General features: G+C 50.5%; 1 protein-coding gene across 9 annotated transcripts in view; it reads left to right on the top strand.

Annotated features, from left to right (window-relative positions):
- ASCC2 (activating signal cointegrator 1 complex subunit 2) overlaps positions 1 to 25,929 on the top strand; it is a 51,256-nt gene extending 25,327 nt beyond the window's left edge. For 5 of the 9 annotated variants that reach the window (XM_030816075.1, XM_030816073.1, XM_030816077.1 and 2 more), the window contains 13 exons: positions 912 to 1,024; positions 6,275 to 6,349; positions 7,547 to 7,654; positions 7,898 to 7,966; positions 8,161 to 8,235; positions 9,618 to 9,810; positions 12,204 to 12,418; positions 13,332 to 13,451; positions 20,830 to 20,929; positions 21,016 to 21,146; positions 21,972 to 22,074; positions 24,001 to 24,080; positions 25,356 to 25,929. In XM_030816075.1, the coding sequence (XP_030671935.1) occupies positions 912 to 1,024; positions 6,275 to 6,349; positions 7,547 to 7,654; positions 7,898 to 7,966; positions 8,161 to 8,235; positions 9,618 to 9,810; positions 12,204 to 12,418; positions 13,332 to 13,451; positions 20,830 to 20,929; positions 21,016 to 21,146; positions 21,972 to 22,074; positions 24,001 to 24,080; positions 25,356 to 25,527 (1,554 nt within the window). In that variant the 3' untranslated portion in view covers positions 25,528 to 25,929. The remainder of the gene's footprint in view (positions 1 to 911; positions 1,025 to 6,274; positions 6,350 to 7,546; positions 7,655 to 7,897; positions 7,967 to 8,160; positions 8,236 to 9,617; positions 9,811 to 12,203; positions 12,419 to 13,331; positions 13,452 to 20,829; positions 20,930 to 21,015; positions 21,147 to 21,971; positions 22,075 to 24,000; positions 24,081 to 25,355) is intronic. The other 4 variants (XM_030816076.1, XM_030816071.1, XM_030816074.1 and 1 more) reach the window with 2 other exon arrangements.
- The last annotated feature ends 343 nt before the right edge of the window (positions 25,930 to 26,272 follow it).

Raw genomic sequence — 26,272 nt, 5'->3', positions numbered from 1 at the left:
GGGAGCTTCATTTATAGAGTAGTGGAAAGAACCAGGGAATAAGAATTCAGTCCTCATTTATTTCAGTTTGACACGTTCATTTGTGCGTTATCCATTGAGCCATTCATTCAGTGGACTTATATTGAGGAGTCCCGAGCATGTGCCAGACCCTGTGCTATGCCTGGAGATAAAGCAGTAAACAAAAGCAAACTGGCCCCTGCGCTCATGGAATTTAGAGTTGACAAGGGTGACAGATAGAAGGCAAACATTCAGGAAGCCTCGACATGTGTCAGTTGCTGCCCTAAGCCCTGGAGATAGAACAAGAACAAGGCAGCTATGAGCTGTCCTCCTGGAGATGGTGATCTTATTTCAGAAGGGCACATGGCAGGTGCTGTGGGAGCAAATCATTTTACCTCTCGGAACCTCGGTTTCCTTATCTGTAAAATAAAGATCCTCAGTAGCTTCCCAGCCTACTTTTCAGAGTTGTCATGAGAACCAGGAAAGTGTGTAAGAAACTTAGAAGAAAGTGTTTTGTATGCCCTCTTCAAGATGTGAAAAACCTATGGACTTAATATTCTTGTCCTGCCTCGGATGTTCCTTCTTTGCATGATGTCTTCAGATTCAAGAGTTGGTTTTCCTTTAGCTTAGAAGAGGGAACTGTATTATCTTAGAACTGGAAGTAACCCTAGCGGTGATTGGGTGTAAGGCCATTGAAGCAATGACCTGAGGCTTAGAGAGGTTAGGTGACTCACCCAGATGGTGCTTCTGAAGATGGACCAGCCAGGCTTTGCCTGGGACCTCCAGTGTTCTTTTCCTCCCATGTAACATCCTGCCTGTTTGGGACCCTGACTGTTTTAATGTTGTCTCAGACGCTCTGCAGATCTGTATGTGTGGGCAGAGGAGAATAATGCAGTGTATTCTTCTGGCAACAGGAATTAAAGGACATTGTTCTCTACCTTTGTGATACCTGCACCACACTTTGGGCCTTTCTGGATATCTTCCCTTTGGCTTGCCAGACCTTCCAGAAGCACGACTTTTGTTACAGGTATGGCGGTAGTTCTGGCTGTTGAAATAGGGGTACTGGCTTATGCAGTAATTTAACAAATATTTACTCATTTAACAAATATTTACTGGGTTCTTAGAATGTGCCAGTCCCTCTTCCAGCCTGGGGATGCAGCAGTGAAAATGACAGATAAGCCTCCTGCTTGTGTGGAGCCTGCATTTTAGAAGCACTCTCATTTTTGGCCAAGACCAGGATAGGGTAGGGGAAAAAAAAGTACACACACACACACATACAATGGGCCGGGTGCGTTGGCTCATGCCTGTAATCCCAGCACTTTGGGAGGCCGAGGCGGGTGGATCACCTGAGGTCAGGAGTTCAAGACCAGCCTGACCAACATGGTGACACCCCGTCTCTACTAAAAATACAAAAATTAGCTGGGCATGGCAGCATGCACCTGTAGTCCCAGCTACTGAGGAGGCTGAAACAGGAGAATCACTTGAACCTGGGCGGTGGAGGTTGCAGTGAGCTGAGATCGCGCCACTGCACTCCACCCTGGGCGACAGAGCAAGACTCCATCTCAAAAAAAAAAAAAAAAAAAATCCAAGAAGAATAGTTTCAGTTCAGTAGAGTAGCCTGGGGGGAACACACACTAGGAAGCAACACTGGGAGCTGGGAGATCACCCTTGAGGGATGTCTTGAAGGAACAGTTATCTTCCAGACAAAGAAAAGTTCCCATAGCAGGAAGGGCATCCTAGGCAGGTGAAGTGAAGCATGCAGAGGCCCAGAGAGAGAGCCGGGGAGTGAAGTGTAACATGAGGCAGAGGGTGGGGACACACAAAACAGCAGGAAAACAATCCAGTAACAAGAGCCCACTTTGAGTAAGTCAGTAGAAGTCAGATTGTGAGGAGCCTGGGATGTGCTGGCAGGGCCTTTATGCTGTAGGCAGTGGGGAGCCCCTGGAGGCTTTTATCCAAAGGAGCTGTTAGAAAGATCCTGGTGGGATGGAGACAGATGTGAAAGAGAATATGAGCGAGGGAGGCAGACCCACTTTGCCCTCTTAGCACCAAGAGTATCTGTTGCTTGTGCAGTAAGAAAGGGGTGGGTATGGGCATTCCAGGCCAGGGTAAAAGGGTTGGCAACCTGTATATTGCCTGGCAGTTGTGGGCACAGGCCTCTTCCCAGTGGCCTCTGATTGTCACTCTAGCAAGGCAAGACTCCCCACCATTTGTAGCAGCTTCTGGGAGCTGCCCAACTCCGTCCATTCAGCTGCCTGTCCATTCTGTCATTTACTCACCCATTTAACAAAACATTTATCTAGTCCTTACATGTGCCAGAGATGGCAGCTGGTGCTGTGACCCCTCCCTGGTCGCCTCAGCTTATAAAAATCAGACATTAGTGTTATTGAGCCTCCCAGAGAATGTTAGGATAACCTGCTGCCCGGCATTTTCCCCAGAAGAGAGGGGTATGTAGCTGTCCACTTTTTTAAAAAGGTATCTTTTCTCATGATAAAAGCAGCATGTGCTTGTAGGACATTTGGAAAATCCAGAAAAGTAGGAAATTTAAATCACCATAAGAAATCATACTATTCTTAGAATTTTGTACTTTGCATATTTTCGCTTATCATAGGCATTTTCCCATTTTGTTAAAGTGTTTCCCCAAATGTGGCACAGATTGCTTTTGAAAGGCTCTTTGGAGACGGGAAAGGGATAAGTTTTGGAAGAGCTGACTTTACTGCAAGGGACAGCAGAGGCAGGGGAGAAGCTATACCCATCTCAGGGTGAGGAGGAAGAAAGGGAAGCACTTTTGACTAAAGGCAACACTGCCTTTGACCCACGAACACCCTGGGGCTGACCCAGCCTGCTCCAACTGTGCTGGAGGCCAGGAACGCCCTGCTGAGCAAATACAGCCACCTCAGTTCTCCAGGCCTCTCTGAAAGTGGTTACAGTTGCCCAATCAGCTTTGTTGATAATCCCTCTCAAAATAACCTTTTTCCTCCTTCCTCTCCCATCTACTCAAGTGTAGCTGAGTGTATCTCTTTCTGCCCTTTTATGAATAAATAATACATTCACATGGTTCAAAACTCAAAAAGTATAAAATACACACTGGAAAGTCTCCCTTTCTGCTTTCCCAGTTCTATTATTCACATACAGCCATCGTCATTAGGTTTTTTTGGTAGAATTTTCCAGAGATATGCAAATATATATGCACATATGAGCAACTATGCACAATATATGTCTCCCTCCTTTTAAAAAATTTAAGGCTGGCATATTATGAGTATTTACTGTTTGCATTTTACTTTTTTACTTAACAGTGGTGCCATATCAGTGCATTAAGCACCCTTTCTCTAATGTCTTTTGTATGGCCAGGTAGAATTCCACTGTATGGAATACCAGATCCCATAGATGGTCCTTTAGGTTTTTTTCAGTTGTTTGCTATACAAAAAAAATACTACAGAGGCCAGGCGCAGTGGCTCATGGCTGTAATTTCCAGCACTTTGGGAAGCCAAGGCAGGCGGACCACTTGGGGTCAGGAGTTCGAGACCAGCCTGGCCAACATGGTGAAACCCTACCTCTACTAAAAATACAAAAATTACCTGGATGTGGTGGCACGCGCCTGTAATTCCAGCTATCCGGGAGGCTGAGGTGAGAGAATTGCTTGAAACTGGGAGGCGGAGGTCGCAGTGAGCAGGGATTACACCACTGCCCTCCAGCCTGGGCAACAGAGCGAGACTTTGTCTCAAAAAAAAAAAAAAAATTACAAAGAATAACTTTGCACACACATTATTTGGTACCTCTGTGAGTATATCTGAGGAATAATTCCTAGAAGTAGACTAGCAAGGACAGATGGTATGTACATTTTTAATTTCCATAGATCTTGCCAAATCTCCCTCCATAGGGGTTGTTCCAATTTACTCTCCCACCAACAACATATCCTGGCAACAGCTGAACCTGTTTAGGCCAAACTGCCCTCTCTGTCATTTTCTGGGCTATGCTATGGGCCTAGTAAGGCCCGCGTCTTTTGGCCTAGTTACCCTTTGTTACGTACAGCATTGTAGTAGGATAGACATTGCCAGAAACCAGCCAATTGACAGGCACGTGTTTACAGAGGACTTGCTCCAAATTCAGCACCAACCTAGACACTTAAGCTGCAGTTCCGGCTTTGGGAAGCTTAAGATGTTTGGGGGAAGAATTATACCACAGAAAAGAGGCAGCTGCAGTTTCACTTGCCAGGGCAACAGGGCAATATATTCCACATGCAGTGCATCTAGTTCTGGAAAGGAAGAATTCCCATGAGTGAGCATGATCAGGAAGTGCACGGGAGGAGGTGAGCCTGGAATGCTGCATGGAGGAGGAGGAGAGTGAGGAGAAAGAAGAGAAGAGCAGTGGCCAGCATTAGCCTGAGAGGAAGCCAGAGGGCTGTGGGAGTGCTGATCTCTGGAAGAATGTTGAGGGGTTGTGCAGCTGGGATGGAGAGTTTGAATTTGAGTTGGGAAAGGGTGGTATGAAATCACCAAGGTGAGAAGCAAGATTGGCTATACTGTGACAGATATGGATGTACCAGAGAGAATAATTATGGTTTGCTATCATAAGAGGTAGGGAGCTGCTAGCAGTTGTTTTTCTTTTCTTTTTTTTAATTAGTATAATTATATTTATTTGAAAATAATTTCACATAAATTATTTTTAATTTTACTTTTTTTTTTTTTTGAGACAGTCTCACTCTGTCACCCAGGCTAGGGTGCAGTGGCACGATTTTGGCTCACTGCAACCTCCACCTCCCAGATTCAAGCGATTCTCCCTCCTCAGCCTCCCGAGTAGCTGGGATTACAGATGCCCACCCCCATGCCTAGCTAATTTTCGTATTTTTAGTGGAGACAGGGTTTCCCATGTTGGCCAGGCTGGTCTCAAACTCCTGACCTCAAGTGATCTGCCCACCTCAGCCTCCCACAGTGCTGGGATTACAGGCATAAGCCACCATGCACAGCCTTAATTTCATAAAAGTTTTAAGCCAGGTACCTGTAATCTCAGCGTCTTGGGAGGCTGAGGCAGGAAGATCGCTTGAGCCCAGGAGGTCAAAACCAGCCTGGGCAATATAACTAGACTTTGTCTCAAAAAAAAAATTTAATTAGTTAATTAAAAAGTTATAGAAACAGTGCTAACTGGCTTAACTCATAAGCCAATGTAGAAACTATGATACATTTACTTTTTTCTTAAATCTTTTAATTATTTTTTATTTTAATATACTTTTTATCATTTCCAGTGGGATTGGAAAAAATGAGAACATTTAGCCTATTTTGACCAAATACAAATATTGTGTTGAGTTTTTCATGTTAAAACAATTTTTTTTTTTTTTTGAGACAGAGTCTCACTCTGTTGCCCAGGCTGGAGTTCAGTGGTGCGATCTTGGCTGACTGCAACCTCCACCTCCCAGGTTCAAGCAATTCTCCTGCCTCAGCCTCCTGAGTAGCTGGGATTATAGGCATGCACCACCACTCCTGGCTAATTTTTGTATTTTTAGTAGAGACGGGGTTTCACCATGTTGGCCAGGCTGGTCTCAAACTCCTGACCTCTAAGTAATCCACCCACCTTGGTCTCCCAAAGTGCTGGGATTACAGGCGTGAGCCACCACACCCAGCCAGAACAATTTTTTTTTTTTTTTTTTTTTTTTGGAGACAAGGTCTCACTCTGTCACTCAGGCTGGAATGCAGTGGTGTGATCATGGCTCACTGTAGCCTTGACCTCCTGGCCTACTGCCTCAGCCTCCCAAGTAGCTGGGGCTACAGGTGTGCACCACCATGCCTGGCTAATTTTTGTATTTTTTGTAGAGATGGAGTTTCACCAGCCTGTTTCCCAGGCTGATCTTGAGCTCCTCGCTCAAGCAATCCTCCTGACTCAGCCCCACAAAGTGCTGGGATTACAGGCATGAGCCACTGTGCCTGGCTAACTGACAGTTTTTGAGCAAGAAAATTACAAGCAAGTAATCTTGGACCTGCTTCTCAAACTTCAGTGGGTCCCGAGTGGCCTTCTGATTCCTCTGTTAGTATGAGTCTACCTGGGCCTTATTTGCCCATCTGAATGAGGGACATGGCTATAGGTCACTTCTTATGAGCTGTTCCTGGGACCAGCCCCAGTGGGTCAGTCTGGGGTGAGCTCAGGGAAGATCCAAGGGGTCCCTGGAGAAAATTGTGTGGAAAAAGAAATGGGCCTTCCCACAACCTGGGGTTTCCTTTGATGTTCTTACGAAGTGTGGTATTTATGAACTAATCCAACATTTTCCCTGTGTGTGCCCGCACAGACTAGCTTCCTTCTACGAAGCAGCAATTCCCGAAATGGAGTCTGCAATTAAGAAGAGGAGGCTCGAAGATAGCAAGTGAGGCGGGGACAAAATTAAGAATGTTGTTGTGGGAGAGAGAGGCCCGAGCAGGGCCCTGCCTTCCCTAGGCATTAGCATCCCCATCTCTAAGACAAGTGGGTGGGACCAGGGACTATGCAGCTTTGGGCTTCTGCATCCCTATCTAGCTACTTTCTGACCTCTGCATTTATTTTTTGTTGTTGTTGTTGTTTGAGACAGGGTCTTGCTCTGTCACCCAGGCTAGAGTGCAGTGGTGCAGTCACAGCTCACTGCAGCCTTGACCTCCTGACCTCAGTCAATCCTCCCACTTCAGTCTCCCGAGTAGCTGGGATTATAGGCGTGTGCCACCACACCCGGCTAATTTTTGTATTTTTTGTAGAGATGGGGTTTTGACGTGTTGGCCAGGCTGGTCTCGAACTGCATTTTTTTTTAAACTGTTAGCATATTAAAAAAATATATATGTTCTCTGTAAAGACTTGTATGAAGACCTAACAAGAAAGATTGCAACAACTAGAGTTAAGTGTTACTAAACAGCATGAAGGAGATTTGACCCAAAGTCCTGCTTGTACCAAGGCAATTATGTCTATTAACCCAATCCCCCAAAATACCATGATGGTTGGCCCCTGCATTTAAGCCCTTCCCTCAGCTGTTACTCCACGCTCTTGGTACTCAGCCTGCTGGCTCCTGACCCACTGTTTGAACTGAGAGGCAGCCCTGGAAGCAGCTGTCTTCTCTGGGCCTATGGCTTTTGCCAGCTGCTCTCAGCAGTGAATCGTGAGGCCTTCTGTGCTCCAGGGAGGCACCTGCAACTGCTGGGGAGAAGCTCCCTTCGTGCCTTTTTTTCTTTTTCTTTTCCTTTTTTTTTTTTTTTCTTTTTATGAGACAGGGTCTTGCTCTGTCACCCAGGCTGGAATGCAGTGGCACCATCATGGCTCATTGCAGCCTTGACCTCCCAGGCAAATGTGATCCCCCTGCCTTAGGCTCCCCAGGAGCTGGAACTACAGGCCTGCATCACCACACTTGACTAATTTTTTGTATTTTTTGTAGAGACAGGATTTCATTTAGTTGCTCAGGCTGGTCTCAAACTCCTGGGGCTCAAGTGATCCTCCCACCTCAGATTCCCAAGGTGCTAGGATTTCAGGTGTAAACCACTGCACCTGGCCCCTCAGGCCCTTTTTGTCTCCTAAACCTGTGTCTTTTTTCTCTCTGGCCTAGGCTTCTTGGTGACCTGTGGCAGAGGCTCTCCCATTCCAGGAAGAAGCTAATGGAGATTTTCCACATCATCCTGAACCAGATCTGCCTCCTTCCCATCCTAGAAAGCAGGTAAGTCCTCAGGAATTGCCTCCTGGTGGAAGAGTCTCCTCCCCAAGCCCTTCAGGAGCGTTTCCATTATTTCATCTTGGCTTCCTCCCCTGCACTGGGGTTGGCTAAACAGAGATTAGAAACCGAGAAAAATGCCTCATTCCTCCACCGGGCCCCAGCCTTGAAGAGGGGAAGGGAGTGTGTAAAGGAGCTGCAGCTCATCTTGCATTGCATGAGCTCATCTTCCCTGGCGTCCTGTTCTAGCTGTGACAACATTCAGGGCTTCATCGAAGAGTTCCTTCAGATCTTCAGCTCCTTGCTGCAGGAGAAGAGGTGAGTGTGGCTGAGCTGGCCTGGGCCTGTGACCCTCCCACAGGTCCCCAAGAGGCCTTACATGATAGACCCCCACCATAGGCCCACCACAGCTCTAATAAGGTCGGGCAGCAAACACAGGGAGTGGCCTGCAGCAGCACAGCATTCCTGTGGCCCCAGCCCTGTCCATCCCATCTGCTCTCATCTGCCTGCAGGTTCCTCCAGGACTATGATGCACTCTTCCCCGTGGCTGAAGACATCAGCTTGCTGCAGCAGGCCTCGTCAGTCTTGTATCCTTCTACCATAGCCCACTATGACAGGGCCTGGCTTGACTAGGTCAGAGGTGAGACAGGCTGCTGGAACCCAGAGGACTGGAAAGAGGTTTAGCCCCAGAACGCATGGGTCAGCCAGCTGTCCGAGGTGGCCTGCCAAGGTCCCAGCCTTGCCTTTTCTAGAGGAGATGGCTGCTCTGATGCTTGGGGCAGGGGAGATGCAGTGCTATTTTCCCTCTGTGTTTCCTGAGCATCTGGGCCTATGTGACCAAGATGGACTCAGCCCCTCCTCACAGCAGGAGGGGAGGTGGACAAGTAAACAGGCAGTTAGATAGAGCATCACGTGGGAAGATTTCAGAAGGCAGGAAACCAGAGGTGGCGCCTCACCCAGCAGAGCTCTGGGGTGTCAGATGGAAGTGATGTCTAAGCAGAAGAACAGCAGAAAGAATGGGAGAGCACCAAGCCAGGAGCAAGGACAAGGACAAGAATGTTCCTAGTGGACAGAGGACAGAGAAAACAGGCTCCTCAGAGCCACAGACGTCGTGTATAGAGTACAGGGGGCAGTCATTAAGGAGGGGTCTCCCAGGAGGAGGAATTGGGGTGTTGCAGGTGAGGCGAAGGCCAGCAACGTGCACAGCCCTGGGGTGACCGTCACTAAGAAGTTTGGGCTCTGTCCTGCAAGCACTGGGGAGCACGGAAGGTTGTGAAGCAGGAGGTGACATGGGCAGTTCTATACTTTGGAAAAGCTCTGTCTGACCCAGGGAAGAGAATGGACTGGCCTGGGACCACCGTGAGGCTCGGGCCAGTGAGGAGACTGTTGCTGGCATCCAAGCATGGATGATGAGGGTTTGGACAAGAAGCAGAGTGAGGGAGTCTAAGGGGACTCTCAGATTTCTGGCTTGAAAGTGCCCAGGGTGGTTGACAAGGAGGAAGGACAGAGAGGAGCAGCCAGCTTATGGGTCATTTTGGTGGTTGCGGTAGATTGCTCAGTCCTGCTTCAGGGACACCTGATGGCCCACAGCCTTTGCAGAATGCCCTGAGCTGGTTGGACAGGAAGCCCAGTGGCAGTGACCCTACCACGCCCTCCTCCTGGCAGTCAGTACAAAAGAGGAGCTGCTGGCTCGTCCATACCTGTGCCCCAGGACACTGATGGCAGCCCTGGCCCTGTTTTTACTCAGAGCTGCTTTCTGCTGAGTGACAGACACTAGGTTGTGAGGCCAGAGTGGCTGTAGTCTGGCCCATTTTCCCATGCAGCCCAGGTGCCCGTGGGCTATACCACTTAGGTATAGCCCAGAAAGTCCCTGGCAGGAACCATGTGGTCAGATGCTGGGGAGGGACTGAGAAATTATGCTGCTTCAGAGCTAGGAACCTAAGACAGACCCCTTAACAAGTCCTCATAGGGACGAGACACGGACTGCCTACATCCTCCAGGCAGTCGAGAGTGCATGGGAAGGGGTGGACAGACGGAAAGCCGCAGATGCTAAAGACCCAACGGTGACTGAGGAGCCTAATGGGGAGCCTAACAGGGTCGTGGTGACGGCAGAGGCAGGCAGTCAAGCGTCATCACATCCGGAGAACTTGGAGGAAGAGGAGGTATGTGTCTGAGTGGCGCTTTTCCCTCTTTGCTTGTCACTCCTTGGCCCTATCTGAGAGGCTGGGGCAGCAGGAAACCTCCCTTCCTTGCTTTTATACTCAGGGAAAAAAGGTATTTTTGGGAATAGACAGCCTCAAGCAACTGGTCAGTTCTGTGCTTCCTTTAGAGGGTCCCAAGCCGGGTACATACTGGACTGGGTGTGAGGAGAGAGCAAGTTGCTGCAACTGTCGAAGCCTTAGCTTCCCCTCTATAAAATGAAGAGGCGAAACTTTCCATGAATGTTTCCACAAGCCCTTCCCGGAGCTCTCCTCTAAATAGATAAAAGTGGAGCTCCTTTGGTTGCAACTGGGAACAGTGCCAAGTCCCACGGTTTGGCCTTTTTGGAAGCCCCTCCGTGGGGCTCCAGGATTCCATTGAACAAATGTAGAAACCTTGGATCTGGTGCCTTCTCTCCAGGCTTTTCCAGGACTGGCCAAATCTGTGGCTATCTTGATTGGCCACCAAGGCCAGGACTCTCCCTTGCATGTTGGGAGGCAGCACGATAAGCGAGATGAAGACCACACAGACTCGGGCCAGGCAGCTCAGGGGTGTGACCTGGTTCTGCCACTTGGCAGCTGTATGGCCTTAGGCATGTCACTCACATTGAACCTTGGTTCCTCATCTATAAGGTGGGGACAGATGCAGTGCCCACCTCCATGAGGTACTGAGATTGCCAGAGCTATCACATGGAATACCCTGAGCCTGGCTGGCCTTCAATGCTCCATTAACAAATGCCATCGTCCTTCCTCCCAGCCCAGACCCTGTGATTCCTGCAGGGCCTTGGAGAACAATGGCCTCCTTCACCTTTTCCCACCTTCTTCCCCATTTCGCATCTTAGCAGACTCATGGAGATTTGTATTGTTGTGATCTGTAAATTTCCTTAAATTAAAAGGTTAACACAATTAAGTCACATTAAGCAATATATAAAATGCATGCCCCTTACTTAAAAAAGAGATCATAATTAAAGGGGAGCATCTCCACACAGTCCAGCTCTGGTGGTTGCTGTTCGCCTCCACCATCAGTCAACTTGTTGGAAAAGGACCTTGGATTAGTAGGAAGAATTGGTAGAAACCAGGGCTGTTTATGGAGGGCCTGGTCTGTGCCAAGTACTGTGCTCACTGGGTTTTGTGCCATCTTTGAACTATTTGAAACAACCCCATGAAGTGGGTGGTATAGGCCCATTTTATAAGGAGGAAACTGAGGTTCAGAGAGGGGAAGCACCCTGCCCAAAGTCACACAGCCAGTAGCCCAGCTGGTAAGTCATACAGTCCCTTCAAAATTTTAATTTAATTAATTAATTATTTAATTTATTTATTTATTGAGATGGAGTTTTATTGCCCAGGCTGGAGAGCAATAGTGTGATCTCTGCTTACTGCAACCTCTGCCTCCTGGGATCAAGCGATTCTCCTGCCTCAGCCTCCTGAGTAACTGGGATTACAGACACCTGTCACCACACCCAGCTAATTTTTTGTATTTTTTTAGCAGAGATGGGGTTTCACCATGTTGGTCAGGCTGGTCTCAAACTCCTGACCTCAGATGATCCGCCTGCCTCAGCCTCCCAAAGTGCTGGGATTATAGGCATGAGCACCAGGCCAGGCCTAATTTATTTTATTTTATTTTTTATTTCTTGAGACAGGGTCTTGCTCTGTCACCCAGGCTGGAGTACAGTGGTTTGATCAAGCTCACTGCAGCCTCCACCTTCTGGGATCAAGTAATCCTCCCACCTCAGCCTCCTAAGTAGCTGGGACCACAGGCGCACGCCGCCACGCCTGGCAAATTTTTTTAGTAGAGACAGGATTTCACTGTGTTGCCCAGGCTGGTCTCGAACTCCTGAGCTCAGGCAGTCCACCCGTCTCGGCCTCCCAAAGTGCTAGGATTACAGGCATGAGCCACCACGCCCGGCCGCCTGGCTACTTTTTAAAAATTTTTTGTACAGATGGGGTCTTGCTGTGTTGCTCAGGCTGGTCTTAACTCCTGAGCTCAAGTAATTCTCTTGCCTCAGCCTCCCAAAATGCTGGGATTATAGGTATGAGCCACTGTACCTGGCCTTAAATTTTTTTTATTTTTTATTGTTTATTTTCCTGGATATGTAGTAGGTGTATATATTTATAGGTTACATGAGCTATTTTGATACAGGCATTCAATAATCATAACAATCACGAGCCCTGTTTTTCAGAGAAGGAAATGGAGGCTCAGAGAGACTTGAGTCACTTGGCAAAGTTCCCACAGGCAGGAGGGGCAATCCCAGGACTTGAACCAGATCCCTGATGCCTGGTCCAGTGCTGTTTGGGGCCTGTCGCCGTATCACCGGCCCACTTAGCCTTCCCCTTCTTGGCTCTGGCTCTCACTACAGTGCATGGGAGCAGCTGCGGCTGTGGGCCCTGCCGTGTGTGGGGTGGAGCTGGACTCACTCATCTCCCAAGTGAAGGACCTGCTGCCAGACCTTGGTGAGGGCTTCATCCTGGCCTGCCTGGAGTACTACCACTACGACCCAGAGCAGGTGATCAACAATATCCTGGAGGAGCGGCTGGCCCCCACCCTCAGCCAGCTGGACCGCGACCTAGACAGGTGGGAGAGACAGGTGGGAGGAGGCTCCCGCTGCCCAGGCTGCCTCGGGGTGGGGCCCCTTCCTCTCTTCCTTCCCTCATTTATGGCCCAGGACTCAGCTTCTTCTCCCTTCCCAGCCATTTAAACTAAAGCCCTCTTTGGGGAAACATAAAAACCTTAGGCCCTGCCAGAGTTTTTCACTTGCCCCAGGCAGGGCAGAGAGCGTACACATCCCTGCCACACTTTGTGGGAAGGCTGATTAGAGTGCCATGGGTGTGTCTTCAGGGATGTGACACAGGGTTGTTGAGCCCTTCTGATCCCCTACATTCCTGACTTGCCCCTGTCATTACCACCTTCCCAGTAGATTTGTGAGAGAGGATGGCCACAGCTTCTCACTTTCATCACGCCTACCATTTATTTGACCCACTGCTGCCCTGAAGGCTCCATGGGACAGCAGGAACCTGTGCCTGAAAGGGTGTTTCTTCCATGAGCAAGTGATGTTTACCAATCACTTGTTAACTTGAGAAGTTAGCTTTGTGCCTTTGCACAAGTTCCTCAGACTCCTTGTGCCACATTTTACAGATGAGGGCACTGAGGCACAATGAGGTTGAGTGATCTGTGACTATTGATCTTACGGGACTATTAACGAGCATTAAATGAGGGATAGCGCTTTTAAGAAACAGAAGGAAGCCCTGTGTGAATGGCATGCAGGGAATGAGGGGGAGCTTTCTTTGAGGTGTGGCTGCATACCCAGGCAGGGGCCAGATCAGGCAGCGGCTTATCTCCCTCTTCAAGGTTTTGAGATTGTGTCCTAGGAGGGCCTGTTGAAGGGAACTAAAAAATCCGATGGATTTAACACAGCAGGGAGAAGTGGGGTGCAGATTGCATCAGCTGGCAGGGCCCCCTTAAATTGATCTCTGTGTCCCCCACCCAGAGAAATGAAACCAGACCCTACACCCCTGCTGACGTCTCGCCACAACGTCTTCCAGAATGACGAGTTTGATGTGTTCAGCAGGGACTCAGTAGACCTGAGCCGGGTGCACAAGGGCAAGAGGTGAGTGCAGTGGGCCATGGGGTTCCGATACCCCAACTCTGAAGTGCAGAGAGGACACAGGGAAACCAAGGGCTCCATCTTTGCAGAACTGGCCATGGAGTATCAGCACAGGGATCCCTTCACAACCCTAGACCTGTGCACCCCCGGTGGTTAGGAGCAGGTTCTCTAATGATCAGCCTTCAGGTTCTGACTCTGTGCAGGGAGGCTGTTAGTGAATCCCCCTCGTTGATAGCAAAAGGCCAGAAGGGCCAAAACTATGCCCCTCTTCCCTTCTTCTTACATCTTTTAATGTGTTAACCATCAAATCACTGGTGGACGGCGCTTCCCAGAAACCACTCTTTGACCTGATTTTCCCTAGGCTGTGAGAAAATTAAGGACTTTGAGTGAGCTTTTCAGAAGGTGAACATACTCCACTTTAAGGCCTTGCTATTTATGTTTAGTTTATGTCCTTCCTACTTTTTTGGCATTGAAAAGTCCGTTCATGATTTATTCATTTATTCAACAAATATTTGTCTAATACTTACAGCATTCTAGGCTCTGGATTAATTAGGTTCTGGGGATATAGTGGGGAGTGAAACAGACACGGCCCCTGCCCACGTGGAGTTTGCATTAATCAACTCATCAAACAAGCAACATCAAATTGCAGATACAACAAATACAACAAGCTGGAGGTGCATAGAATTCTGAGCCTTTGGTAGGGCTTCACCCCAGTCAGGAAGACTCCTCTGAGAACATGACATGGGACCGAGAGCTACAGGGTGAGGAGGGGTCAGTTCTGCAAAGGAGGGAAGGAGAAGCTTCCCAAGCAGAGTGAGCAACAGGGGCAGTGGTCCCGAGGCCATAGTGAGCACAGCAAAGGGTCCCATGAACCGACAAAGCCAGCATATTTTATGTTTTGGAAAGATCAGGGCCGGGTGCAGCGGCTCATGCCTAGTCTCAGCACTTTGGGAGGCCAAGGCAGGTGGATCACTTGAGTCCAGGAGTTTGAGACCAGCCTGGGCAACATGGCGAAACCCCATATCTACAAAAAATAACAAAAATTAGCTGGCTGTGCTGGCACACACCTATAATTGCAGCTACTCTGGAGGCTGAGGTGGTAAGATCACTTAAGCCCAGGAGGTCAAGGCTGCGGTGAGCTGTGATCGTGCCACTGTACTCCAGCCTGGGTGACACAGTAAAAGCCTGTCTCAAGAAAAAAAATAAAAAAGTTCACTCGGCTTTGGAATGATGACCCATCAGAGGGACAGAGTCGGATGTCATGGTAAAGAGTACAACATCCAAGTAGAGAACGGCAAAATAAGATGTATTCTAGTCCCCCAAAGTTCTGCATGGAATCTAGAAATCAGGGGACCTCTTTACAAGTACAGGCTGCTCTTTCACCATCACGTGGATGGGGTCCGTGAGGTTCAGAGAGGGAGGAGACCAGCCAGCCACGTTCTTGTGGTAGGAGCCCCAGTGGCGGAAATGCCAGCTGCTTCTTCAGTTAGGGCCCTGTGCTGTTACCCCTCCCTAGGGCTGTCCACTGCTAAAAGCTTGGCTGGCTGAGGGCTTGGGCAACCGGCGCAGGGCAACTACAAAGCCATCTGGCTGGCTGGACAGGAAGCACTTGCAAACTGCTTGGTCATACACATTGCAACACCCCCAGATCCCAGACTAAAGATGTTATCCTGCATCATTGCGACATCCCCAGATCCCAGGCCAAAGATGTTATCCTGGATCAGTGGCCGCTATTCCAGGCCAGTATGGCCCTCTGTAGCTCCAGCGGTGGGCAAGGGGCAGACAAGGGGCCCTCCAGGCTGGTAGAAGCCTGGCCCCCTGCTCCAATCCAGGGAGCCTGATTGGTAAGTTCCCCACAGAGATTAGCCATCTCTGGACATGGCCTTTCACCTTGGTCTGTGGTTTTGCCCAGGGCCCATGGTATTATAAAGTTTCATCTCACCCCACCTAGATCATAAGTCACCTACGAGCATTTGCCAAGGGGCTGGTCCCAGCTGTCAGGGTCAGTAGAGTGGCTGGCATTGAGGTGGCCAGGTTTCTGGAACACTGTGCCCTTGTTCCTGGGGCCCTCTGGGCTGCCACGCGGAGAGACTCACTGTGCTGGGTAGCCCAGGGGCTGCAGATTGCGAAGAGGCAAAGCCTCCATTCATGTGTTCATTATTTACTTATTCATTCAGCAAATATTTATTAAGCGATTTACTAGCACCAGATCCTATGCTAGACACCAGGGAAACAGGGTGAGCTGGATACCCAGGCCTTGCCCTCAAATGATCATGAGAAAGACCATTAAACAAGTAAGGACAGAGTGGGAGGTGCTGGGGTGGGGTACACAGGAACTTCAGCAGGGACACATGTCCTAATCACATGAGAAATTAGGTAGGACACTGCAGATGGTACTGGAGTTAAAATGTGTTTGTTGTTGAATCAGATAGGTTGTACTCAGTGCTTAAGCAGTAAGGAAATCTGTTCCCTTGCATGACAAGGCGGTGTAAGGTAGGGCAGTCTAGGCTTGGTTGACCTATCATCCAGAATGTATCTTTCCTGTCTCTTGGGGCCTCACTTCGTGGTCAGGCTACTTCCTTTGAGGCTGCAGGGGGGCTGCACCTGTTTCTACTATGGCTTCCAGACATGACAGTGCCAGGAGATAGTCCAGACCAGGTCTTCCTGTGTCTCTCCTAGAGACTAGGATACCTTTCCCAGAAGTCTCCAATACCCCTCATATCTCATCAGGAAAACCAACTCACAGAGTCCAGGCCTGGAGCTCCAAGGTGAAACGGAAAGGTAGAAAGACCTAAGAAAATGTAGGGTCTGTTTGGAGAATGGGTGAGGTGCAGCATGGCTATTGTGGAGACATCAATACATGTGCTACAGGTATATCATAGCCAGTGAAGGAGTCAGTGGGCAAGAGGCAGGGTCCCCTAATGCCTTTGGACCATTCCATGGTGCCCTGGAAGATAACATATGTTGTAAAAATGTCTGTGCCGGCTGGGCGTGGTGGCTCACGCCTGTAATCCCTGCACTTTGGGAGGCCGAGGTGGGTGGATCACCTGAGGTCAGGAGTTCAAAACCAACCTGGCCAACATGGTGAAACCCCATCTCTACTAAAAATACAAAAAAATAGCTAGGCGTGGTGGCAGGCATCTGTAATCCCAGTTACTCAGGAGGCTGAGGCAGGAGAATCGCTTGAACCTGGGAGGTGGAGGTTGCGGTGAGCCAGGATCATGCCATTGCACTCCATCCTGGGCAACAAGAGTGAAACCCTGTCTCAAAAAATAATAATAATTAAAATTTTTTTTAGAATGTCTGTACCCTTGGTCTGCCTTTTGGGGAGTCACAGAGCACATTAAGGCTCTGAAAAGTCCTGTAGTAAAAGAAACAGGATTCACTTTGTTGAGCCCAGAAAGTGCTGGATCTGCTTCTACATGTCATTTCTTTCTCACATCAGCCCTGGGAAGTGGATGCCGAGAGAAGGAACTGAGACTTAGCGAGGATAAGGGACTTGCCTGTGGTCACACAGCCCAGGAAGTGGCAAAGAAGAGCTGAATCAGGAGAACTGTGTCTGGCCCTGGCTTTGCTCTTAGTAGCTGTGTGACCCTAAGAGGGTTGCTCTGCCTCTCTGGATCCCGATTCTTCACCTGGAAAAGGAGGAGTCTGTTGCTTCCACAGGCTCTTTAGAAGTTCAAAGGCAGGAGTCACCCTGCTAAGGACTAGTTTGAATTGGGTCTTGAAGGACAGGCCTGAGGAGATGAGGAAGGGAAAGGTGGCGAGGTTTCAGGGTCACCTGCATATTCCCTGGGCTTGCTTCCATCTTGGAGGCTGAGGAAGCTACCTGCTCCAGAGGGTCTCTGCAGCCACTGTTGCCTGTGTTTCCAGGCTTGACTGAAGTTCTGGCCTCTGATGCATCTTCTCCCGGCTGGCTTTGGTCCTGATTTTTCTTTTTCCTTCCTGGCTCCAAATGAGGTCTGGGGCCAAGGTTGCACCTCCCTGGACAAGCTGCCCGGGTGCCCCGGCTTTACTGTCCCTACCTGTGTCTTCTTCCAGGGCATAGCTAGGGTGGGTGGAGCTTGCCATGCTTCTCTGCCTGGCCCTGCCAGGGAGCCACATAACCAGAGGCCACACAGCATGAAAGAACTGCCCCACTGCACAGAACCAGGGACGGGATGGACCAGAAGCCGAAGGTGTAGCAGAAAGGATGATGACGCCTCTCATTCTTCCTCAGTCTCCTGGCCCAGTGCAGGTCCTGGAACCTATTAGGCCCTTAGGAAATATGTGTCAAATGCATGGGTGTGCTCCTACCAGTGGCACCTACCACCTGAACAAGATTGGGCTCCTTTTTCTTCCTCTCTACCTCTTTTTCAGCTTAGCAAAGAAAGCCAGGTACAGGGCCAAGGTCACGGTCACAGTCACAGGCCCCTTCCCTGGTAGATGTGAGAGATTTCTTTGAACTGAGATTTCTCCCTGGTCTAAATCAAGTGCACCATCCCTCCTGCCATACCCTGGGGCTCCTGGTCCAATCAAGTAACCCCCTACCATGGAGCCTCCATTACCCCTTCCTATAGACACCCAGTCAGACCTCCTGAACCAAGTTCATTCCCTTTGTTTCCAGGGCCTCCGTTCAGCACATTTCATGTTGACTGGTCTGTCATCTCCACTACACTGAGTTCATGAGGGCAGATCTCTATTTTCTTCATTTCTGAATCTCTCCCCCACTCAGCCTCATACCCTGCCTGGCACAGAGCAGGTCCTTAATAAAGACTACTAAAAAAAAAAATACAAAAGATTAGCCGGGCATGGTGGCACACACCTGTAGTCCCAGCTACTCGGGAGGCTAAGGCAGGAGAATCACTTGAACCCGGCTGGTGGAGGTTGCAGTGGGCTGAGATCGCGCCACTGCACTCCAGCCTGGGCAACAGAGCAAGAGTCCGTCTCAAAAAAAAAAAAGATGTGAAGGGAGGCAAACCCTAGCCTGCCACACTGAAGGCTGCAGTCCTGACCTGCCCTGGCTGCCAGGCAGACAGCCCGACAGACTGAGATGGACTCAGATGCCTGCTTCTCCCTGCACCAAAAGCCAGTTAATAGAAGATTTTTATGGAAACTGTGTTTGGCTTTGTGTCTTTTCTTTTTTTTTATTATCTTACTCTTGATACATTCCAGAGACCCGATTTCACAGCTAAGCTGGATTTTCTTGCCTGGCATCTCATATTGATTTTCCCCTGCAGGGCTAGAAGCTACATTCCACAGGCCTGGGTATGTTTCTGACAAGCCAGGTTTTTTCACAGGTTTGCAAAGCCACGAGTTGAGAAGCCTCAGTCCCTGCCGAGGCTGTGCTGCAGCTCACTTGTGACCCAAACATGTCCCTTCCCCCACCCAATGCACCCGAGTTTCCTCACCTGTAACATGACTGGAGTTGGGCTTCCAAACATTTTCTTCCAGTGAAATTTTACATGGAAACTTGAGCTGTGGAAGAGACAGAAGGCTGCTGTAGTGAGGTGGGGATGATAGGAAGAGGACTGGGAACCCCCTTTTCTTACACCCCAAAGGGCCCTGTGGCTCCCTTGAGCTCAGTCAGCCACATGTGGCTTTACTGCTTCTTAAATTTTTGTTTGTTGGCAAGGAAATGTCATTTTTGAAAAAACAATAAATGAATAAAAATTTTAAAATGAAAAAAATTTTGTTTAAGAGATCCAGGCTGGGCACAGTAGCTCACATCTGTAATCCCAGCACTTTGGAAGGCTGAAGCAGAGGATCACTTGAGCCCAGGAGATCAAGACCAGCCTGGGCAATATAGTGAGACCCTGTCTCTACAAAAAATTTAAAAATTAGGCTGGGCACAGTGGCTCATTCCTGTAATCCTAGCACTTTGGGAGGTTGAGGCAAGCAGATCACTTGAGACCAGGAGTTCCAGACCAGCCTGGCCAACATGGCAGATGCCCCATCTCTATAACAAAATATAAAAATTAGCCAGGAATGGTGGTACACACCTGTACTCCCAGCTACTCAGGAGCCTGAGGCACGAGAATCGCTTGAGCCCAGGAGGCGGAGATTGCAATGAGCCGAGATCATATCACTGCCCTCTAGCCTGTAACAAAAAAAAAAAGAGAGATTTAGACAACTCCAGGTGCTTCCAAGCAGTAACCACTGTCATTTGGCGTGGGGCTTCCTAGCCTTCTCTCTGCATTGTCATGCATAGGTGTGTGGCCATGGAAACAGAGTTAGTGTGGTTTGCTTTTGGGATCATACTGTATGCATTTTTCTGTAGCTTGCTTTTTTTCCTTGGGAATAAGTGAGAATTCTTTCCGCGTCAGCACAAATAGATCAATGTCTTTCTTGACAACTACCACACAGCGATCTAATACAGATGTGGCACAGTTCATTTGCCTCTTTCATTCATGATGGACATTAGTTGCTTTCCATTTTTCACTGTTGCAAACAATGCTGAAAAGAAAATCCCTAATCAGACCTCTGTACACACAGCCGGTGTTTCTTTAGGGTAGATGCCTTGACAGGGAATATCCTGGTTGAAAGGTATGCAAATTTTACCTTTTTTATTTATTTATTTATTTTGAGACGGAGTCTCGCTCTGTCGCCCAGGCTGGAGGGCAGTGGCATGATCTTGGCTCACTGCAACCTCCGCCTCCCAGGTTCAAGCGATTCTCCTGCCTCAGCCTCCCGTGTAACTGGGATTACAGGCACTTGCCACTATGCCCGGCTAATTTTTGTATTTTTGGTAGAGACAGGGTTTCGCCATCTTGGCCAGGCTGGTCTTGAACTCCTGACCTTGTGATCCACCCTCCTCGGCCTCCCAAAGTATTGGGATTACAGGAGTGAGCCACTGCGCCCGGCCCCATTTTACCTTTTAACAGTGGCTCTTGGCCGGGCGCAGTGGCTCACGCCTGTAATCCCAGCACTTTGGGAGGCTGAGGTCGGGGGATCACTCGCAGTCAGGAGTTTGAGGCCAACCTGGCCAACATGGTGAAACCCCATCTCTAATAAAAATACAAAAATTAACCGGGCCTGTAGTCCCAGCTACACGGGAGGCTGAGACAGAAGAATCACTTGAACCTGGGAGGCGGAGGTTGCAATGAGCCAAGATCGTTCCACTGCACTCCAGCCTGGGCGACAGAGCAAGACTTCCTCTCAAAAAAAAAAAAAAAAAACAGTGGCTCTTGGGATGCCCTCTAAAGTGGCTGGAGCCATCCTTATGGGCACCAGCAGCAGTGAGAGTCCCACCTCCCACGCCCTCACCAATGCTTGATTTCATTTGTCTCTGTAACAGTCTGAGGGCTAGAGCAGTTAAACCTGTGGTCTCTGGACCCTCTGTACCCTGCGGCCTTCCAAGCCTGATGGTTTTCCTTCTTCTCTTTCTGCTGTTCCTTCTCAGTACCAGGAAGGAGGAAAACACTCGGAGTTTGCTCAACGACAAGCGTGCAGTGGCGGCACAGCGGCAGCGCTACGAGCAGTACAGTGTGGTGGTGGAGGAGGTAGGCCACGAAGTCCAGGTCTCTGCTGGGCCAGGGAGACTGGGCCAGCCCCTGAGCCCCCCAAACCCATGCTTATGCCATTGCAGGTGCCACTGCAGCCAGGCGAGAGCCTGCCCTACCACAGTGGCTACTACGAGGATGAGTACGATGACACATACGATGGCAACCAGGTGGGCGCCAATGATGCAGACTCTGACGATGAGCTCATCAGCCGCAGGTGAGGCCGTAGTGGGGGTGGCATTCCAGGGCAGAGCAGCTCTCAGGCCCGTGGGGCTCCCTCACCCACTTGTTTACACAGATGTGGCAGATCCAGGGCCCAAACCCAGTCCTCCTGACTCCTAATCCAGTGCCCCTCCACCCCAGCCCACCCTGAATGGGGCAGCATTTATTCGGTGTCATGCAGTAGCTTTGCATTTTTCTTTTTTGAGACAGAGTTTCACTCTGTCGCCCAGGCTGGAGTGCGGTGATGGAATCATGGCTTACTGCAGCCTTGACCTCCCGGACTACAAGTGATCACCCCACCTCAGCCTCCTGAGTAGCTGGGACTACAGGTGTGGTGCGCACCACCACACCCTGCTAACTTTTTTTATTTTTTGCAGAGGTGGGGTTTTCACTATGTTGCCCAGACTAGTCTCACCTCCTGGGCTCAAGCAATCCTTCCACCTCCACCTCCCAAAGTGTGGGTATTATAGGCGTGAGCCACCGCCCTCAGTCCATTTTTCTTCTTAATTGAAGAAAACGTTTTCAGGTGGAATGTTACAGTGATTCCCCAATACAGATCCAAGCAGAGCTGTCCTGACTGAAGAGAGGACTGGAGACCCTCCCGGCCCCATATCAGTCGCCCCATCAACCCCACCTCAAATTCTGTTAACCTCAGAGAATCCAGGGGCTGGAGCAAAGCTGGCTTGAAAGCCGTTTGGTTTTTCCCAGCCTCCTGAGCCCTCCTGGCGGCCCCATCTCACCCAACCAGGTTCCCTCCTCCTTGTGGCTCTTGCTCCTAGTTGAACCTCGTCTTTGATCTCATTTCTCTCCACACCCTCAGGCCATTCACCATCCCTCAGGTGCTGAGAACCAAAGTGCCTAGAGAAGGGCAGGAGGAGGATGACGACGATGAGGAAGACGAGGCTGACGAGGAGGCTCCCAAGGTACCTCCCTGGCAGGTGGCAGATGAAGGGGAGAGTGCAGTTCTGAAGGGTGAATCAGAAGTGCCCCTCACCCCTCCCTATGTCTGGCCCTGAGGCAGCCCCAGCATCACTGGCAGGGACAGGAGGAGTCCCTTTGAGCCCAGATGTCTGCTTGGAGAGCTACTGGCCTAGAACTCACTTCTGCTGCCCACTAGTGAGGACCCAGGGGACAGATTAAAGGCAGGGCCTCTGAGCCGCCAGCTTCATTATTAGGCCCAGGAGCCTGGGGGTCAGGAGAAGGGCAGTTAGCAGCACCATGCCCAGGATGGCAATTCTTAAAATCAGAGAGGAGTTAGAGCCCAAGGGCCCTGGGAGATCATCTGGATCGGTAAGTTAGAAAATTCTACTTTTTAGCAGCTAAACTTTTTATTTGAATGAAATCTTAACTAGAACCTCAACATATAGAACAGATAAAAGCGGTACTGCTCAGGTGATGGGGCAGCAACCTAGGATCATGCCCCACACCAGGGTGACAAATTCAGATGTTTCTGAGGCCAGGTCACCAACAGCAATGAGTAGCGGGGCCTGGTGGGGACTGCGCTGAGCAGTGGGACGCACGTGCCCTGCCTCAGGGGCTCCTCGGTGCAAGCACAGACTCAGAGTTTCCACAGATTTCTCTGCTTCTCAGGCAAGGAGTCAGCCCAGATTTTTATGTAAAATCTACCAGTTTTGTGTGTGTGTGTGTGTGTGTGTGTGTGTGTGTGTGTGTGTGTGTGTGTGTTTGTTGTTGTTGTTGTTGTTGTTGTTGTTGTTTTGGAGATGGAGTCCCACTCTCGTCATCCAGGCTGGAGTGCAATGGTGCAATCTTGGCTCACTGCAACCTCCGCCTCCCGGATTCAAGTGATTCTCCTGCCTCAGCCTCCCAAGTAGCTGGGATTACAGGAGCTCGCCACCACGCCTGGCTAATTTTTTGTATTTTCAGTAAAGACGGGGTTTCACCATGTTGGCCAGGCTGGTCTCCAACTCCTGACCTCAGGTGATCCACCTGCCTTGGCCTCCCAAAGTGCTGGGATTACAGGCATGAGCTACCACACCTAGCCTTCTTCTTATTATTTTTAGAGACAGAGTCTCGCTTTGTTGCCTAGGCTGAGGTGCAGTGGTGCAGGCATGGCTTACTACAGCCTCAAACTCCTGGGCCCGAGCAATCCTCCCACCTCAGCTTCCCTAGTAGCTGGGATTATGGGCTCACACCACCACGCCTGGCTAGTTTTTATATGTTTTTGTAGAGATGGGATCTCACAGTGTTGCCCAGGCTGGTATCAGACTCCTGGACTCAAGTGATCCTCCCACCTTGACCTCCCAAAGTGCTGGGATAACAGATGTGAATTACAGTGTCTGGCCTTTTTTTTTCTTTTTTAAATCTACTGGCCACCAAAGCCTGTCTGTGGTCCCTAGGTCCTGGTTTTTCCTTGCACTGTTGGCACAGAAGGCTGTCCTTGAGAGTGGGCACTCCCACACACGCCGCTGGTGGTGCCACAGTGAGGCCTAGGCCTGCAGCTCCCGGGACCACTCAGCTCCCACTGGTGGCTCCCGCAGCCTTCAGGGCCCTGCACGGCCTCTCACAGTGGCCATCCTGGCCTCCCCGCCACTCCCATTTGTCATTGTTATGCCATAACTATGGTCTATCCACTCTACCAGCCTGTCCAGGAAGCCTCAGTCCCTTCAGCTGCCACCCACTCAGGGAAGAGGTGGGGCAGGGGGCTCCCAATGGAAACCTCAGATCACAGTAATAGTGCCCCATTCCTGGGCGTTGCTCTGCCAGGCTGCAGCTTCCCCCCACACCTGGCATGGAGGCATCGACAAGCTTCACTTGAGCAGGGCCTCACCACCGCTTAGGAAAATGCGGCAGCTCCTGACTCCAGATTTGGTCTCCTCTCCCTTCCACAGCCCGACCATTTCGTGCAGGACCCTGCAGTGCTGAGAGAGAAGGCAGAAGCCAGGCGCATGGCCTTTCTCGCCAAGAAAGGGTGAGCATTCAAGGGACTGCTTCTGGGGGGACCCCCCCTCCCACCATCTGGGGAGGGCCCAGCCAGCCACCCAGGAAACCCACACGTACACCCTAAGTGCTCCATGTGTATTTAGTTCTCACGACAACCCGGTGAAGTAGCTACCATTATCACTATCCTCATTTGACAGATGAAAAAACTCAGGCCCAGAGACATTAAGTAACCAGCCAGAAGTCACATAGCTAGTAGGTGATGGAGCCCAGATGGCTCAGCTCCAGGGTCCCCACTCATAACCATTACTTGGTGAACACAGGAGGGGATTTATCACCCAACGCGTCCAGGGCTAGCTGATATCAGGCAGAGTGTAAATGTGAGAGAGCTCAGACAGACAGACACACATCCTTTCTGGCTGATAGAGGTATGGAAGTGACAGGCACTTGAGTTGGGCCCCTAAGGGTGAAAAGGGCTCAGAGGAGTTTGTCATATGAGGGCAGAAAAGTAAGAAAGCAGGCGTGGTCAGGAGAGGGATCTTCGAGGGGAGCTGAGATCAGTACCCAGAGACTCCTCATCCAGGCCCCGCATCTTCCCAGTGAGGAAACATTGAGAAGGGACAAGGATCTGCCTCCACCTAAGGCCAAGCCAGGAGTAGAAGCCCACTCCTGCATCCCGGCCCTAGGCTTCATGCAGCACTGTCTGCTGGATGCAGGAGGCCTGGCCACAGGGAAGGCATTTGGATTTCATTCTGAAGGCAGTAGGGAGCCACAGAAGGTTGTTGAGCAGGGAGCAGAGCCACCCTGACTTCTCATCCATCCCAGCCCCCTGAGTGCGGAGCTCTGGCAAATCCCAGTGGTCAAGATGGTCTGAAAGGGCCCTAGGTCGCATCTGTGAGTGCACTTGGTCTTTGGAGGCTGCCAGGCAAAGCCCTAGGGTGGAGAACAGGAGTAATGTCTCAGCTGCAGCATGTGGCCCAGATAGAGAAAGGAAGAGACCCACCTGAAGCCCTCCCCGTCTCCTGTAGGCTGTGTCAGCTCTCTAGCTGTTCCTCCGCTACACGTAGCAATGGGCAGACCTGGAAGCAAGGCCCAGAGAAGAGAAAACACCAGGCTCGGGGCTGGTCAGAGCCCCAGGGCCCTACCCCTGCCGGGCTCCATCTCTTCTTCCATCTGAAGTTGGGACATGAGTGACCAGGCCCAGTCTGTGTCCTCTCCCAGTGAACACCAAGGCAGGCTGTGGGCTCTCCCGCCAGAGCCTCTTCCGGCTGACAGGTTCTTGTGGGTTGGGTTGTTCCTCCCTCAGGTACCGGCATGACAGCTCAACAGCAGTGGCCGGCAGCCCCCGAGGCCATGGGCAGAGCCGCGAGACAACCCAGGAACGCAGGAAGAAGGAAGCCAACAAGGCGACAAGAGCCAACCACAACCGGAGAACCATGGCCGACCGCAAGAGGAGCAAAGGCATGATCCCATCCTGAGGTCTGGTGCAGGGCCAGCTGGGAGGCAGCGGCACAAGACTCACCAGGCCGCGCTCCCATTGCCTGGGGCCTCCTCACTAGGGGCCCCAAGTTCAACTCGACCCCTCAACAGCCTCAGCTTTGCAGCCCCTGAGAAGGCCGCCTCTCATCTACCAGCCAGCCATGAGCGCCTTCCTGCAGAACACACAGTGCCTTATGCCACAGCCGAAGAATCCATGGGGCCGGCAAGCAGGCACCTTCCCCCAGCTGTGCTGGCGGGAAAGAGATGGGGATGGAGTCCCAAGGCAAGCGCCCCAAACCTCGGGCCACAAGACACCACTTCCCCTTTACCCTGGACAGCAGGAAACCTGTATATTCAAAAACAGAAAAAGGCCTGCTAATAAAATTTTTGACCCTTTCAAACGAAGATCTGTGTATGCCCATGACCCACATTCCCTGTGTCTCATTCTTCAGGGACAGCCGCCAGCTGGAGGACAGGAAGGCAGGATGGTCACTGTGCTCTCTCTGTCATCCTCTCCTGCTTGTGGCTCCTGTAACCCCCCTAATGCTTCTCTGCCTTGCTGTGTGACCCCAGAACATCACCACCTTCTCTGAGCCTCCAGTCCTTGCTAGTGGAATGAAGGGCTGGGTGGGGTGAGCCCCTGTGATCTTTTCCATTTTCTCATTCAGTTGTGACAGCTCCACTGTAGGAGGTAGGTACCATTTTCAGCCCGGTAGTACAGATAAGGAAAATGAGGCACCAAGG

Source organism: Nomascus leucogenys, chromosome 7b (genome assembly GCF_006542625.1).
Source record: "Nomascus leucogenys isolate Asia chromosome 7b, Asia_NLE_v1, whole genome shotgun sequence".
In the NCBI taxonomy this organism is placed as follows: domain Eukaryota; kingdom Metazoa; phylum Chordata; class Mammalia; order Primates; family Hylobatidae; genus Nomascus; species Nomascus leucogenys.
The sequence above is the reverse complement of the archived record's forward strand: the minus strand, read 5'-3'. Positions and strand labels throughout refer to the sequence as shown.